The sequence below is a fragment of the Pleuronectes platessa genome, chromosome 2 (assembly GCF_947347685.1).
Source record: "Pleuronectes platessa chromosome 2, fPlePla1.1, whole genome shotgun sequence".
Classification (NCBI taxonomy): Eukaryota; Metazoa; Chordata; class Actinopteri; order Pleuronectiformes; family Pleuronectidae; genus Pleuronectes; species Pleuronectes platessa.
In genome coordinates this window covers 19280909-19299699 of record NC_070627.1, presented here as the reverse complement: position 1 = coordinate 19299699, position 18791 = coordinate 19280909, and the positions used below count along the sequence as shown (strand labels likewise).

Sequence of the window (18791 nt, the reverse complement as noted above, 5' to 3'; positions counted from 1 at the left end):
ACACACACACACACACACACACACACACACACACACACACACACACACACACACACACACACACACACACACACACACACACACACACACACACACACACACACACACACACACACACACACACACACACACACACACACACACACACACACACAGCGAGAGAGATATCAGGGAGAGGGATCTTTGATCACAGAAGAAGACAGAAAGACAGAGCAGAAAGAGAATATGTGAGCAGCAAATGAATCAGAAAATGAGAGAGAGAACAGAAGCAGAGAGGAGATGTGAATAAGCAGTGGATGACTCCTTTTATTAATTCATAGTTGTGGTTTTACAGGGGCTATTTTAGTGAATTTTGGATGCAAATTATTATTTTCCATTACATTATCTAAGCTCATATTATCATTTAATCCAATGTCTATAGCTGTTTCTCAAATGTCAATAAGGTGTCAGCCCCCAAGGCCTGAAGTGCCTGGGAGGCTGCGCGTCGACAGGGACAGGCTGTGTTCTTTGTTAGGTGTAGCTGCAGAAGAGGACATGCCAACAGATGGGAAAAGACTCGGGCTGGCAATGGCAAGAGATAATTGATATCCACATGCTTGGGCAGGATGCATGCACAAGCATACGGAGACACTCTCATTGTCAAAAACCCGACAAATATTCAGTGTTTTACACACGCACATCGACTCAGCCACTTTGAGCCCTGTGGTGCTTACCCTGCGCCCTGTAGTCAGTAGACAACCACATCTGTGTGAATCGCTATGGATGCTAGCTGGTCAGGTAGATTTTTTGAGTGTGGATGTTATGCGCGGTTGTATGCTAAGGTAGAAAAAAATATAGGCCTAAACAGTATATATATCTAAAACACTCGCATTATAGACTAACTATACATGGAAAGAAATAGCAGAGCTTTCATGAGAGAGTAAATCAAATGTTTTACTGTTAGTTTGGGAACATCATGATAAGACGAGATGAATGATGGTGCTGTGGGAAAGATCTAAATTAAGTGGAAAAGTGTTAAATGCAGAGTGTAAACCGTCTGTTTTGTCTTGAGCACTCGGTTTGAACTTCTCTTTCCTCAACCGTGTCTGATCCCTTTCATCTTTCTCGCGTCTCCGTTTCCCTGTCTCTTTCTCATCCGCTGTCTGTGTGTGTGTGTGCATTTGCGTGTGCTTCAGAGTGTGTGTAACCGCATTCAGTTGAGTGAACTACTGACCGAGGGCTACCAAACGTCTGCACAAAGCCAGGCTCTGTACTGCTGCCCGGTCCAAACAACTCGTGGCTCCGCTAGCTGGGCCAAATGATGACACAAACCACACACACACAAACACCCAAAGGAACAAAGTCACAACGCCATATCTTCAGATTAGGATTTGCACCTTCTCAGGAATGACGCATTCCATACATACATACGATATGTACATATCCGATAGAGAGAACGTGAGAAAGAGATTAAACTTTCTCTCCATAATCATCCCTAAACCACTACTACCAGTGTTCAAATGTTACTGGTATATTTCCTCAGAGTTTGCATTTGTTGGGTGAAGGTCCTTTGTGGACACACATTCAAACCATACACATACATACACAGGGGAGTCTGACAGGGCAACATTATGCACCAGTGGAATAACAATCATTAGTCAATTAGGCGATGACACTGTCGTGTGGTGGTGACACTGGTGGTCCTCGTGGAATACATCAGTGACTTCACACTGCAATATACACATACAAAACGACAAACTGTCACATGTCATTAGTCCAGAGAAAGTCATATTGTCAGTGCAGTTCCTGTTGAGACACAATCCATGTAGAAGATGATGTCAACCATCTTGCCAAAAGAATTACGGTTTTCATCACGACATATCCATAGGTATTGCAAATTATATTCAGTATTACAAAATATATTAATATAGTATTTAGGACAAGATACTAAAACGACCTTAATTACAAAAAAATCCATTAACACATAATATGGAGAGGAACATGGCTGAATTTTCCTTTATGAAAGTCAAAATAATTTGTCAGAACTCATGATAGCACAGTGCTTCTCAAAAGTTTTTTCTTCTTTTTTTATACTTCTTGTAATAACATGAAAGATCTCTACTTTTACAAATGTAAGCATGCTGATAAATTTCTGATGGATCCACTTCCTGTATGAGTTTCACAGCACAACCTTCACAGTCTAACGGGCCAATCTGTCGTTTGGTGATAATTTTTTATCACTTTCAGTAATGGAGTACAAAAGTTTCAACTCTTCAAATTCCTTCTGGGACTTGAAAGGTTTAGATTCTAGCAGCTTAACTGATGCTGTCATCCTCTTATGGATTATGATAAGGGAACATGGTTTGGTTCATGCTATTGCTCAAGGACACAAGGACATCAAAAGTGAAAAAGTAACCATCATGCACTCTGTCATCCTCAAAATAACAAACGCCTTGAAGCTATATATAAATATGAGTGTCACATTTTTCCGGTATGCTATGTTTGTCCTTGGTGTTGTCAGAAGCTTCAAGTTTGCTTCATCGATGCCCTGATCAGATGAATGGGCACTGGGCAGCACCTGCACTCCACACTCACTGCACACACCTGAGCCTGGCACGGCCACAATGGGCACACAGCAGGCACTTGGGGCTCCGACCACCTGGCATACTGGCCACATACACACAGCAGATGGCCCACATAGGCCCTCGATGAAGACTGCAGCAGATGAATCCGTGTGTGTGCGTGTGTGTGTGGGTGTGTACTGTCAAAAACAAGCACTTACAATAGGTATTGAATTATCGACTGGGATCCTCTCTTTTGTCTGATTTCTTAGGACCACCTATTGAGAAAGTCAATGTGCCTACAAGTGTGTGTGTGTGTGTGTGTGTGTGTGTGTGTGTGTGTGTGTGTGTGTGTGTGTGTGTGTGTGTGTGTGTGTGTGTGTGTGTGTGTGTGTGTGTGTGTGTGTGTGTGTGTGTGTGTGTGTGTGTGTGTGTGTCATGGTAAATGCTTTTTCATTGTCAATGCTCAACAGTGCCTTAAAGTGCAGAAGTGTCCGGGAGAATTGCCCAAATCACCCCAGTTTCACCTGAATGTCCATCTGCTGCCTGCTGCACTACACAGACAGAGGTGGGGTTTCTTGAGATAGGAAGGTATATAATGGACAGTGTTTGATTTGGTGCAGTGTGTAAAGCTGGCACGCTGACAGATGAACAGAGACGTGTGATGACCGATGACGAGTCAACCCAAGCAGCCGGAAAAAATGAAACAGTCAAAGGGAATGGAGGCTTTTAATCCCAAATATTAAGTGCAGCGGATGGCCTCGCTGCGGCCGTGTCCTTGACCGCAGCGGTATCCGGATGACCGCTGGAATTAGTTAATCACACCAGTGGACGTCACCTCTCTTCATCACTTCCTTCTCGCCTCTGCCTCCTCTTCCTTTCCTCTCTATCTGCTTCATCTTTCCATCTATCTTCCTTCCTTCCCCTGTATATCTCCCCGATCTACGTCCCGTCAAACCAGCACTCATTAGTAAAAGATTCCCCCGTGTGTGTGTGTGTGTGTCTGGCCAACTGAGCACAGAGAGACTTCATTAGTGCATTAAAAACACGTTGTTTATGCAACCATCTTGTTGCTCTAGACAACCTTGAGCATTTTAGTTAGTTAAAAATAGACTGAGTGGAGATATCAAAGCACATCATATCTTGCCAAATAATAACCGAAGAGGTTTTTCAGGTAAAATAATGTTATTTAAAGCTGAAACACATTAATGAAAAAACCTATCCATATGGGACTCTGTGCAGTAATTGTTAACTCAGCCAAAGGAGGTTGTGTATTCTTATAGCTGTCTGCCTGTGTCACTGTCTGTATTATTCAAGAGCTACTGAGCTGATTTTCATTCGATTTTGTTGAGGGGTGGTGCACCCAAAGAAGAACCCATAACATTTTGAAGTGTATCCAGATAAATGGACTGATGCGGGAGATTCTTAATTTTCTTGATCATAGCGAGATAGGGCGTTTCCCTTGGCAGACATATACGCTCTCTGATCACACTTTGAGTCGCCTTTTTTTGCCTCTTAAAAGATGTGCTCAGTCAATCCTCCATCCTTCCTTCTCTGTGCACTTGAGGTAGAGCTAAAAAAACACACATGAAAACTGCCCCCTTGCAGCACATTCCGCCATCCTACCAAACCTCTCTTTGCTTCTACCCCTCTCTCCCACACCCTCCGGCACAGCTATATAAACACCATTCAGAACGAGTGCTCTCCAGAGGAATGTGTAAGGAAGGGAGCACACTACGTCATTGCATCATGGTCTGCAGGCACTCCCACCGAGCTGTCAAAAGCTAAAAACCCACTCGTAAAGTAGACTCAGTCATCTTATTTTTTACTGATAAGATAATAAGCACACAAATTAAATCACTTGTAAAGACATTGACCCACTGAAGCACAGTGAAGAAGCGGACAAGTCACCACTGAATCGTACAGGAGGAATTTGCAATCACATGGTTCTAATTCGGCTGATCTTTTCAATATTTTCTTCCTCTGTCTCTTATCACTTCTGTTCCTCCCTTCCGGTCCAAATCTGATAAAGTTCCTTCTATTCCAAGACTGGATGCATTGTTGTTTTGGGGTTTGGGGCTCTTTTGCTTTGTTGTCACACACATTCACACATAACACACATATTAAAACAACATACCTCCACAACCTAGTGTGGCACAGCTTTCCCAGGTGATGTTCTACACACATATACCTTAACCAGAGTGCAAAGCAGCACAGGAGACATGTGAGAATAGCTAAATAAATAAGGGGACTGTTGCCAAGCTAAGTGAATGGGTGTCACTTTGACAAATGCACAGTGCTGAATCTTAGTCAACACAGTATTGTTTGGTGTCTCTAGCTCGCTCATAAACACACACGCTGGCACGCACAAATCACAAACGCACACATTATTATGCGTACTGTGAGTGACAAACACACAAACACGGTGTGTATAAGCAAACACACATTATAACCACACAAACACACAGGCTGATTACGCATTCATAATATTGAATGGATGACAGGTCTTGAGCAGTGCGAAGGGAAACAGGGAGAATTCTAATGAACTACCATTTACCCCGATAGCTCTGTCCTCCAAAGACTGGACACACACACACACACACACACACACACACACACACACACACACACACACACACACACACACACACACACACACACACACACACACACACACACACACACACACACACACACACACACACACACACACACACACACACACACACACACACACACACACAAATACCCAGGCTGAACACAAGCATATTACATAGATAGAATAATAACTATGACACGTTTTAACAGTATGCGTCTAACATACAGTCCCAAAGACAAACGTTATGTATGATCAGCAACAGCAACAACACAGACTGTGGATCTGTTCCATTAATGTACAGTTAACATGATTTCCTCCACTACATTACAGGTCAAACTGGGTATTTGATGTTAACGATAGACACACAGACACATACGCTGATGTTAAAACAACATTAAACAGTAAAACAATCTCTAATTGTCATCTTCACTTTTTCTATCCCCTGTCCTCCTGTCTGTCTTTCCACCTGAATTGGTCAGTTCTGCACAACTGAGCAGTACAGAAAAGCTATTCAACAGTCAAAGCTGTTTGATAGATTGAAGGCCAGCTCTTAAAATTAGAGGCGAGGCTGCACTTGGCGTTGGGACGCCGCAGTTAACGTTTTATGTCAGACGTGACTAACATGACGATCGATGGGGGAACGGCCACACACTTGCTCTAAACTGCTTGTTAAATGAGCAGGTTTTAAAGAGGCACTTGAACGTCCCTCTCTCGCGAGAAAAACTCTCAATCTCCTAAACACAAATAACCTCTAAATGAGTTAAATCCATTATTCTACATGTCTATTCAACAACAAGCCGAGTTTATCCTGCTCTGAATCACTACTTTAACTCAACCCAAAAGAATGCATCACTCTACATGGGAAAAGAAAAAGTAATATGCACATAAAATATGAATTCCTACCTTCTTCAGTTTGCCATTGCGTGTGCCGACAAAGGCCACAGTGTTGCCACGGTAGTCATACGCCGCCACCGAGGTCATCCCATCGTCCTTGTCGATGAAGAGGGGGATGCCCTCGATGGTGCTGGTTCCTCCCAGTGGCTGGTTGAAGTCCTGGCCACAGAAGTTGTCGTCTATCTGTAGAGGCTGGAAGAGAGTGGGAAAAACAACAATCAAACAAGGAGCCTGACAAAAGAAACAAAAATAAAATTGCACAAACTTAAATTCTCGATATGGAGAATCATCAATTTCATATACTATATACTAAAGAGGTCTTACAGTATGTTTGAAGGATTGTATTCTTAAAAGGTCAACTATCTTTATTCGATCTTGTGTAATTCAAATAATGAATACATTTTGGAGCCTTATTTTTAACAGTTCAATGTAGAAAAAGGGTCATGAGGCCATAGTCATAGCAGACGCATCAAAAGTTCCACTTGTTCCTTGATTTCACATCACAGTGAGGGCTCATAGAGGACGATAGGTGCATTATCTACTTTTAACATTTTTGTCTGATTATCCAATGGACCACTCAAAAAAACACCCTTCTTTTCTCCAAAAGAGTCCCACCATGCAAAACCTTGAGCACATTGTAAAGTGTTCAGTCACTGTGGTGACCCGGTGTTAATGCTCGTGACCATGTGACAATATCTGGGGCATTCCAGTGTCATGAGGGGCCAGTTACCCTGGGTAATCCACTGACCCATATGATGCCTTAACCAGTCACCACACTCCCACACTCAGAACAGGCAGTTCCCTTTGAAGGGGGGTTAACGTGCCACAGACAGTGAATGGTTTGATAGGTTAAAAAAAAATTGTGTTTTTGAAAATGCTTTATCTCGATTAATCTAATTTCAGTGTGGTTTTGTTGAAGAAGAATGATAATTAATCAATTCAGTTATTAACAAATAATTAACTGACTACAATTTGGCTAATTTACTTTTTCTTTTCATTAACATAGGCCCATTATCTGTTTGAGGAGTTTTTTTTATACCACTTCAAATATATAATCTATTTCTAAACGATTGATCAACAAATTCAAATCTATCATAACCTTAGATTTAAGACAGCCAACTGCTAGTTAGCATCATTTGTGGAACAATAAAAAAGTTTAACCTGGTTTAGCAGGCTCATTGTGATACAGTGTTTGTCTTCTCTGAAAGACATGTGCATTGCAGTGTTAATCCAGTTCTCATGTTTACATCTCTGTCTATAAGAGATGGAGCTGATCAATAACCATCACTAATGCAGAGTCATTTTACCTGGGAATGAATGCAGATTGTACTGAACAAAAAAAAATAAGACGTTTATGTTTTTCTGTCCAGTGCGAAAAAAGTAACTGAATTTGTGAGGTGAGAGCATCTGTGTCTTGAGGTTGCTGACTTAATGCTGCTGGAACTGAATGGACATCACTATGTGTTAACCAGAGTCAGAAGACGTATGTGTGAGTTCGTAGACGCACACCCACTCACTCACACACACACATTTGGGGAGTGTGTAAATGGCAGTGTAATCCACAGTCTTATCACTACATCATATGATTGATCCACACGGGAGCAAAGATAACATCCCCTCCCTCGCTCTCCTGATATGCCTAAATTGCCTGCAGCTCTCACACGTCAATAACCCGTTATTCTGCCTTTTTCCTCTTTCTCACTCTATTTCTCCATCTTGTTCCAGCTGCTTCAGTAACTGAGCAAACATCAATATCGGCTTTGTCTTTTTCTACTTCTGTCCAGCCATCCCATGTCGTCTCATCTCTCTGCATCACCTTCTTCATCCATTCTTCCTTGGCAATTCTCCCTCTGCCTGCATCTCTCCTCCCTCAGTCACGACTCTCTCCCTCTGTCCCTCATACACTTCTTTGAACCAATGTTATGTTCACCGACTGTGGAGGTGTGAGCATGTGTGGGGTGGTAGGGCCACACAGTTTTCAGTTTGTGCTGTGATGTCAAGTGGTTAAAGAAAGGGAAAACAGATTTTAATGGAAGCATCTGTATGTGTTTGTGTTAAGGCGAGTGAGAGACAGGAACATACGCAGCTATTACCTGAAACAACTTTCTTTTGTTACTGCTAATGGCTACTGGGCAATTTCTTCCCTCGGAACAAAGGCGATTGACGGACAACACACTGACAACTGCACATGTACTATGTGGACATACAAACCTGCGCTTGAACACACACACAAACACACACATACATTCAAAGCATCCCGTTTATTTTCTGTGTGTACACACAGACTTGGCTTCGAGCAACAAAGCAATTCCAGTAGTCTTCATGTGACATACAACTAGGGGCAACAATTTAAAACTGTATAGTGTGGTCATGAGAAAGAGATCCATCAGTCTGCATTATAGTCTCACAAACACACACACACACACACACACACACCCACACACATTCACAATCCCATGATGTCAGAGCCTAAGGGAAACCAGTTAAAGGGTTAATCCATCTTCTATGGAGGTGACTGGCTGTCAAAAATATTGTATACAGTAGCCCTTGGAGTCTATGAGGGTTTACACACACACACACATACACTAACACACACAGACACATACACACACACACACAACCATTAGCATGTATAGGTCTCTCTGGGGCATCTGAGGGTAAAGGTGCAATAGCATTCCTGAAGGTCTGGAGTTTGTACAGCATTGATCAGCTTCGAATTAAAGGGTTTTCCCTTGAGGTTGGAGAACATTTGAATGGAAGCTCCATTGCAGTGTGGGTTCTGCAAATCCAAGGCATAAAAATGTTCCTATGTGCATCATGGCTGATATTCAGAATGGAAAGAATATTCTCGTCTGAGGTCTCTGCAGGGTTACTGGCTGGAGACGCTATTTAACGTTCTGCAGTGTTTTTAAAGATGCAAACCTCCTCCAGGGATGAAAGAGTTAAGCCAACAACTTTCACTGACTTTGGCAGCAGGGTCTTACAAATGTAGAGGAGGTGGTTTCTTGTTTAGATTTTTTACAGCGTGACTTCGATGAGCTCTGAATGAATGTGTGGATTTGCAGTTCACAGGAGCTTGGTCTTTCTCACTCTAGGCAGCCTCCCAAAAACGCGATGCATGTGTATTTGTGGTGTGTGTGTGTGTGTGTGTGTGTGTGTGTGTGTGTGTGTGTGTGTGTGTGTGTGTGTGTGTGTGCTCGCTTCAGGTCATTTGAAAACTGAAAAGTCACAAATAATTTTTTAAATAAGAATAAAACTGTTTTTTTTCATATGGATGATGAAACTACTTATCATTTTATTTTTAATGAACTTACTAATTATTTTCTTAATTGAATGACTTGGACAAAGTCAGAATTTAGTTCCTCGTTTTGTCGAGCCTACAATACTGGCAATCTGCAGTTCACTTTTAGACGAGATCAAAACCTTCACTTGTTAGAAGTTGAAATAAATTTATCAGGTCGTCATCTAATCTATATTGCACACACAGCCTGGAAACCATTTAAATCTCTCTAGGCCGTGTTGTCCGAATGGGGTTTGAAAGTGTTTATACAAAGGCCGAGAGTGAACCATTATCCACATGATGTATATACAGTACAGTCCATGTGAGCTCTCAGCTAAAACTCAAGGTCATAGAGAAATATGTGACCTAAATACCACAGATACAATATATGAGGTTTATACACGAAGACAGACGTATGTAAACCCATGGTGGTCCCTAGAAACTGCTGGAGGTCACGTGTTCTGTCACAGCTGTGGTGGTTCTCCCAGAGCTGCTTCACTCAACTACCAACTGCAAGATGATGAAATATACATGCAGTCGTTCATATGGCACCAAACGCGTGTGTGCACGACTCAGCCCGCGGTAACCCTCACTGATTACAGATGTGCGCTGGCCTGCAATGAAGGAAACACTGGAATAATCCTTCCCCTGTTACTGATGTTTCTTTAAACGTGTTGCGTCAGTGAAATCTTTTTGGGAAAACATTACGTCTCACCTCAGGTGGAACTGGTCAATAGTCACCTCCAGTCAGTGAAGCTTATGGAAACAGCAGAATACAATATGGGCTTATATACTGGAACATACATGGTGTTGTCGATTGAATAAACTTCTGTGAATTATGGTCATTAAGGTGAAAGGAAAACATGTATGGCCAACAGAGAAACATTCATTCATTCAATAACATGTCAGTAGATTTGTATGTTGCATTAAGCAGTGCTGTGTTTCTAAATAAAAACATGTTTGTACAGATATAGTAAATATTGTTTTATGAGAAAACGGGAAAGGAGTGGAGAAGACAGAAAAGACAGGGACAAGGGGCGGCTGGTATAAATGCTGACGGCATGGATTCAAGACAAGCCCACAATTCATCAGGGTGTGTGCTTGTGAGTGTTCGTGAAGGCAAGAGTGTGTTTGTTTGTGTGCTTCTGTCGGATAGGGCAAATGAAAGGGCGCTTGCTGGTCATCAGCTGTTTTTTCATTGTGCCAAATCACACGCACTTTTCACAGTCCAACACACAACATCTTTTGTGTTTCGCAATTACTGTAGACATACTGTATGTGCACAAAATGGCCTATTTGAGTGCAATAAAATATAATTTGATTCGCCTTGTGTGTGCATTTAATGACCACCAGCATCAACATATAAACATGCATGTGTGATCTGTATGTAAGTGTTCATATTCCGCTGAAAGGCTAACTGATGATAAGTCACTTTAATATGTGTATTGGTTGCACAAAAAGGGCACAGAGGTGTGTGTGTGTTTTGTCTGTGTTGGAACAGAGAAGGAGAGAAGTGAAAGAGACGCAGTGAGGAGGAAAGACAGTGTATGACATAGACCACGTGAGCTGGTTCTGATCAGGCCTTCCAGCTTGCTTTCACAGCGTATACATACACACACATGTGCATAGTGCTAAGATTGAGTTTTCAGATGCAGGTGCTTTTCACATGTGTCTGTCTGTGCATGTGGCTGGCTCCAAGCGGAGCGAGGGATCTGGGAGAGGGCAGCTCATAAATTACCCAGAAATCTCAGCAGGGGCTTTGAACTCATGGAGACATTGCTGGATTTTCTCTAAGAAGAATAAACACAAGCAGAGTGTGTGTGTGTGTGTGTAGGTGTGTAGGTGTGTGTGTGTGTGTGTGTGTGTGTGTGTGCGCGTGCGCGCGTGCGTGCGTGCGTGCGTGCGTGCGTTGTCCTTGCATGCACCCCCGTGCTGATTTATAAAGCAGAGGAACAGCCTGGACAAACCCAGGTGAGATTTGGAGAGAGGCTGAATGGACAGGTCGCTCACATTCACATCTACGGCAAATGTAGAGATTTCAATTAACCCAAAAATCTGCATGTCTTTTGAAGCCATAGTAAAAGATTAATCTTATGATGGCAATTTAGTCACAAAGACACAGAACATGACAATATGGAACTGTACCGAAATCCTTCCCACATGGCAGGTACTCACCAGACCGAATCACAGCAGATTTAAGTGCCTCATTTCAGTGATAAAGCTACAGACAGAAATATTGGCCCTGCCTACAGGCAACATTAACATCACCACACATGCCTAGTTAAGATTACACTCACCTCTGGTGGCAACCCACTGTCTACATGGCTGCATTACATTTTAAAGCTGGAGTATTTGCTTTATTAAGCAATGAAACTGTTATTTAGTGTTACATTATTGTAGATAGGATAGAATAGGGTTTATTTATTATGTGATTTTGAATGTTAATTGAAGAGTTTTGCACTTATTTACATTTTTATATTAAATTTAAGTACTTCAATTATTACGAGTTTGCCGGGTTAATGTGTTAAATTTCATTTTACAATTTCCCCTTGCCTTTGCCAAATATGGATCGCTGTTGAGTGCTTTTTTTATAGAACAATATCTGTTCCGTACTTTCATCGGCACAGTTTTAAAAGTATTGATTTACCCCTGTATCAGAAATGACCAAAACGATGCCCAACCTGACCTGCCATTGATGCATATATAGGAGAAAAATATTTTCCATTTGTTAATTTGTTTTCATTAACCTTTGTAAAATGTCACTGTGATAAGCCAGTTAACCCTACTCCTCAAAACAACCCTCTACATGACAAGTTAGAATAAATGCAAAAGTGAAATCAAATCCACACAAAGGGACCTTCACACGACTTTAAATCAGCCTCAATGTTAAGAGGCTATATAGTCTCCACTGATGTCTCCACAGAGACAGTGTGTGTTTGACTGGTTGAGTCGCAAATGGGACAAAAAGCATGATGCATCAACGTCTTCGGGGAAAACGGTTTCATTTAAAACAGGTTGACGAGGTGCTCTCACCTTAATGCAGGAAAGAAAATTATTTTTGTCAGAACGTTTTTTTAGAATAAGCTACTTAAACCTCACTGATCAATAATTTAAATGGAGATGCCTGCAACAATTCCATATTTATGGGTTGCACTAGCCTGGATGCCAGACGAACTTAGCCCCGCCCACAACAATTGGGTCGGGCAGTTCGGTCTGGAGTCGCTCCATTGGGAAAAAATTATGGCCCGACCGGGCCAATCAGATTGTCAGGGCGGGCTTTATACGATGATTGACAGATGATCAACGGTAACGTAATCAACCACGTCATCGCAGTGCCCTCGAGTTGAATTTGTTTTCAACAAACATGCCTGCCGCTGGCGAGCTGAGATGTGTAGATGCTGCCATTGAGTCTGTTTTAGAAGACATCGACAGCGCATTCATTTTGAAAGAGCAACACAGAACGTGGAGGCGACGCCAAAGCACCGCGCTAATCCCTATCGCCCCGGCGCTTGGCTGACGCTGAACCGCCGGGCAGCGCTAATAATATCACCCGTTGATCCAGTAGATCGCTGCACGGCTTTGTGCCAGTCACACCGGAGGCTGAAGCACCGCGCTGCGTCAAGGCTGCCTCGCGGTGCTTCAGCCTCCGGTGTGACCGGCACAAAGTTTTAACATGGGAGTGGATGGGAGCCAGCTGTTATTTAAGGCTTGGCGCTGCGCTGAAGCGTCCGGTGTGAACCCAGTAAATAACTCACAATGCGTTGCTTAGCATACGTCACATACTACGTTGCTCTGATTGGTTGTAGGTCTATCCAATTGAGCGAAGACGAATTTTACTTCCTGGTCAGTTGAAACACGCCCCATAATTTTTTCCCAATGGAGCGACTCCAGACCGAACTGCCCGACCAAAATGTTGTGGGCGGGGCTAAGTTCGTCTGGCATCCAGGCTAGGGTTGCACAGAAGTAATTTCTATGTTGAATGCTCTCCAGGCAGACAGTGAAACCTCAAGGAGTTGGCACCTATTCAGAGAGCTGCATCCAAAAGCTGTCACCACATGTTTAGACCGCGGTTCAACTGAATGGGAGAGACAGAGGAAAAGTTCTGCATACTGTGTGTAGTAAAGCATCTACAGGGGGAAATAAACTGCGGGTAGGGAGACTAACAGTCAGTTGAAAATTCCTCTTTCACAATCTAAGTTAACAAGGAGAAACAAAAGAAGCCTGTGATCAGCGAGCATCAGTTCAAACCACACACCAGCTGGGAACTGTGGGTGGAGAAAGTGCATGAGTAACACACTTCCTCCCTCCATCAGCAGCCACCACGGGCGCCCTGCTACTTAACCTCCGACTGCTCTGATGGAGCAGCTCAGCGACCAGCAGTGGAAGACTGAGTCAGCAGGTTTAAAGGTTTCAACCCGCAAAAGATATTTTAAAAGGTGAAAGTTCAGATGACACCGGTAACTGAATCCAAGTTGTACGAAAGCTGCCAGGAAACATATGATCAATTTGACCAAATGTGGGTTCATCTAATGCAATTAAACATGGAGAAACCCAGCTTTTCAGCTTGACAGCTCATCTTAGGTTTAATTTATGCTCAAAATTAGATTCGTAAATGGATACGAATGGAGCCTTTGTCCATACTTTACATTTGCTATTAAAACCACCTTTTTTTTAACCTTTACCTTAAGGGAGAGAGTCATAAAATCATCAAAGTTTTGCTAAAATGTTCTCTAATTATTTGATAGAGCATAATAAGCATGTATTTCATGCAAACACAGATTTTGGATGCTCTGGGAACACCATTTCTTCTTTTTAATAAGCAAGAAGTATCCACAATTGCCCCACTTGTTATTCTGGGAAGCATCTAAAATAAACACATCTATTAATGGGACCCAGGGTGTTGTTGGGAAAGAAAAAATATTTTACAGTCACGTCAGAGCAGGGGAAAAAAACATACTTGATTGGCAGATGATGATTTATGTCAACAGCTGCTGAGTACGCACATTCATGTGTTCATACCAACACACTGAGACTATTACAATGTGCAACCGGGGCACATCCCCTTCACCACATTTACTGATTACACCTGATAATGATGTATGCAACACACCACCCACCCACACAGTACAGATCAATACATAATTACACTGACAATTAGTATCATTAGAGGTGTGCTGGAGATGGGGATTTGTTGAGCTAAACACTCCTCGGGGGGAATCAGCAAGGAGAGAAAGAGAGAGAGAGAGAGAGAGAGAGAGAGAGAGAGAGAGAGAGAGAGAGAGAGAGAGAGAGAGAGAGAATTAAGCAGCTCACAGAGTCTGCATGGGGTCTTTTCCAAAAGGTTTCCTATTGTCGTTGAATAATAGGATGAGAGTGCCACTTTAGCTCCGAGCAGGCGTGATACTGTTAACTCACATACCCACACAGTGTGGTGGAAATTCAAAAACTTGTGCATGTTTAATTGATTTGAAATATGGAATCAACTTATTCCATATTTCAAATCAATTAAACATGCACCGAAAGACGACCCATTAGAATCAACAGCTAAGACAAGCTGCCCAATCGGTGTATCTGAGCTCAACTCATTTAGACTGTCAATTAACTGCGCTCATCAACTCTGGCTCAGTTAATCAGGTCTACAGTAATTACTTAAATGCATTTGCTGGCACATCCTTTTAGATTAGGTCTACAGATATCGGACTGTGTTTTACAAAGACCACAAGTGTGTTGCATTCATTAGATGATATTCATAATGATTGATTTAATAAGGTTATGAGCTGGTCTGAGAGTCATTTCCACTTTCTGTAACAACGTAATGAAAAAAGGCTTTGATTTGCCTTGTGTGTGCATTTAATAACCACCAGCATCAACATATAAACATGCCTTTGTGCTCTGTATGTATGTGTACATATTCTGCTGAAAGGCTGTTTAACTGATGATAAGTCTCACTAAGATTTGTATTGGTTGCACAAAAAGGGCACCTCCTCATTAGAAAAACAGCGGTGGCAGCAACTTGATGACTGGGCTGTAAGATTTAAAATGTCCACTGAGAGTTTTCCAGATACACCATGCAAATCTTTATGGGCATTATTAAGGAGCAAATAAATGAATTGTCTTTATTTACATTGTGCTTTTTACAGCAGCCATCTCTAGGACGCATTGCAAATACAAACCAAAGCAGGCTGTTGATTCTCTTACGGTGTTAAAACCTTTTTTAAACTATGTGCGCTATAATGTACAAAAAGTTAAATTTGTCTAATTATATCTAACTACATGGTTACAGTCAAATAGGTAAACTAATAAAATATACAATGATTAAGATATAGAACGTACCACAGGCCAACAAATTAGGAATTTTACTGACAAAATTGTTCTTTCTCCTGGCCGACTGCCTAGATCGAAATAAATCGACTTTCAAACATGTTTTTTTTTATCGAATCCATGTGTCAACCATTAAAAACATTATTGCATGTTCCCATATTGATTTCAGGTTTAGCATCAAATCTTACCTTTGACACGACAGCTGGCCTACGCACCATGAAATGACTAGCACTTGTGGCAACTATGTATTGCTATGATTGATTATCAGACTGACTGATGGATTGCATTGTGACACAGTTCACAGCCTCCCCATCCATCTGATTACTGAGAGAAAGCAGCCTGACATTCTGAAAAGGCCTCAGGTCAGATATGAGCTTCGTCTAGTGAAGAGTTTACAACAACAGGGACAAGGAATGTTGCCATTAAGGTTTTTTCATCCTCTCATTCTTTCCCATCACTTCAATTCCAATTCAAGTCTTATAATACCTACTAAGAACTGTTTTTAAGTCCTTTACTACCATTTCTATTGTTCTATACTATTGCGCTACATAATAAGCAGTTGGTTTGCAGTTTGTAGCTCTAGATTAAGAAAGGTGGAGGTGTTTTCTATTATGTGTGTGGAGAAAAGTAATTGAAACAGATGTTGAGGTAAATATGCAATTTGAATGTCCGAGTGAGAGAATCCGGATGTCTGCAGACTTTCTCCGCCTGGACTCTAGTTTGAAGTCCACAGAAAACGCAAAAAATCGAATATGAAATTTCAACAAATGTCACACACATAGAAGACACTGACAAAGATGTTTGGAGAGTTTGTGCTGATAAAAGCCAACATGGTGTCTATGTGTTGTCAATTGGTAACTGACTTCAACAGCATGAAAACCAAAGCTGCTGTGTAGAGTGTTAAAAGATTCAAAAAGAGCTTTAGGAAGCTGTTCCCACCGCTGTCCTGGTGTTGATTCACATGACTTTTCAATGGCTTTCTATAACTAAATAAGCAAACTTTGAATGACCTCAAAGCTGAAACTTGCTTCATCTTTCGCTTTAATGTGATGAATTTAGTGAGTAAGAAAATATATTCTACAAAGTGACCCCAGAGCAAAGAGAGACCCTGAATTTCTCAAATTAGAGTACATCTTTTTCAATTTAGAGGTATTTTGTCAAAACACCCCAACAGAGTTATGTTGTGTTCTTGACACAAAAACACACACAAATACATACACCGTGTTGACATGACTGAGAGACTCGATACAGGACAGTGTGGTGACCAGGTGACAGACGCCAATACTACCATTGTTCAACCACCCTCTCCTCTCCTTCCTCTAATTCTCTCCCCCTTTTGTCATTCTCCTTTTCTCCCACTGTTCTTGGCAGCTGTGGTGAAAAGATTTCTGATGCTATCACTCTTCCTCTCGCCCTCCTCTTCTCTCTGTCTGTGAATCAACGCTTCCCCTACGAGCAGTCCCTGCCTGCGAAAGGATTGCAGCTCTCTCCTTGGCTGTTTTTCATTCTCCCTCTCTGCCTCTCTTTCCTAATGACATTTTCTCTCATCAGAATTCAAACTGTCATCACTCGCAATATTGACGTCACATCCAAATTGCAGTTGACCAGCAGTGACTGCTGCACATAACAAGGCTTCAAAAACTCCTCAAGACTGATATTTTGGAGAAATTTGTGATGCTAAAAGTAGTTCATTCTGTTTCGAGCCTGCAGCTTGATGTTTTGGTTTCCAATCTTTTCAAAATGCAGCATCAGTTTAGCATATAGCCTACAGTACACACACTCCAGTGATGAGTGCAGGCACATGAAAGACTCCTGAACAAACAAGCTTGAGCTGATCACCTCCAATTAACTGAGAATTACAGAACCAACGCTCTGGTTTTATAAGTAATACATTTCCGTGCATTCTGTGTTGCATTCAATTCATTTTCCATCCCCTATCCCCTTGAGTGTTTCTTGGCTTGCTGTGTTATTTTCACACTCACTCCATCTCTCTTATCTCCTCAACACCATCCTTAAAATTCCCTTACTCTCTCCTGTATGCTGCTTGGCATCCGACTTCCTCGTCCTCTTGTTCTCTCATTGTAATACCCGCCCCCGTCCTGCACACCTCGTGCCTTGTTAATCTTTGCTTTTGCCCAGCTCCGTGCCTCTCTCTTTCGTTTCCCCCCACTTTGTCGCTGCATTTTTTAACTTTCTTTTTTTGCATTCATCTCACTGAGTCAGACTCTCCCTCCTTGTGTAGAAATGGTTTGTATTGATCCACTTTGAAACCAGAGAGAAGGTCAGGGGTTCACTAATAAAGCTCAGGGACATAACTCTGTTCCACAAAAAATGAATGGCCGCACATAGAGTACAGAGCAGGAAAATATAACCAGGTAACAGGGCTGAAATGATGATTGGTGTGTGTCTGCTTCATCTGAGATTTTACACACTCTTTTTTGACAGAGCTACATCTAATATGCTCAAACATTAGTGTTTACAGAAACACAGCCACCATCTCACTATGGCCATAAACATCCTAAAGACAGCCAGAGGCTAGAAATTATTATCTAGCACAAATATGAACTCCACAGAGGGAGCTAACAGACAGCTCGCTCATCCATCATTGCTATGTGGCTAACAGCTGTCCAGGGCTCAACCCCCCTCTGCCCTGCCCTCTCACCAGATCTATGGCAGGGTCAAGCTAAATTCATTCACCCTTCCTCCCACATCAAACAGCTTATCCCACACTGCTCAGTCAAATGTAGTAGAGGAGGCCATTTATGAGTTTGTAGTCAAGAGGTTAGAGAAGTGCATTTGAATTCCAGGAGTGGTTGGGAAACTGGGCAGGGCTCAGCGCCGAACACGGGTAGCTGAAAAATGTGAGCACTGAAGAGTCAAGATATCTTCAGTTCATATACCTGGATCGGTTGGAGGAATGACTCCCTATTAGTTGTTGGAGTTTTTCCTTACTTAGAGTCCATCTGTTGAGCCAGTGGGGAGCTGGCATTTAGAAAGACGCTTTAGTCATATCAATGTTCTGGCACTATGGCCTTTACTAAGAGCACTGATATATGAGCGAGAGAGCAACAAAGCCATGCAGCAAAGGGGCAGGACAGAGCCAAACCTGCTAGAAACATAATGTTTCAAAATCTGTAAATGGGCCCAAAAGCTCATC

The 18791-nt window shown here is 42.1% G+C and overlaps 1 protein-coding gene across 4 annotated transcripts in view; it reads right to left on the bottom strand.

Moving 5' to 3' along the window:
• The window catches only part of LOC128452465 (plexin-A1), a 185222-nt gene that overhangs the window by 128383 nt on the left and 38048 nt on the right, over positions 1–18791 (bottom strand). For all 4 annotated transcript variants that reach the window (XM_053435529.1, XM_053435531.1, XM_053435530.1 and 1 more), the window contains exon 3: positions 6043–6225. In XM_053435529.1, the coding sequence (XP_053291504.1) occupies positions 6043–6225 (183 nt within the window). The remainder of the gene's footprint in view (positions 1–6042; positions 6226–18791) is intronic.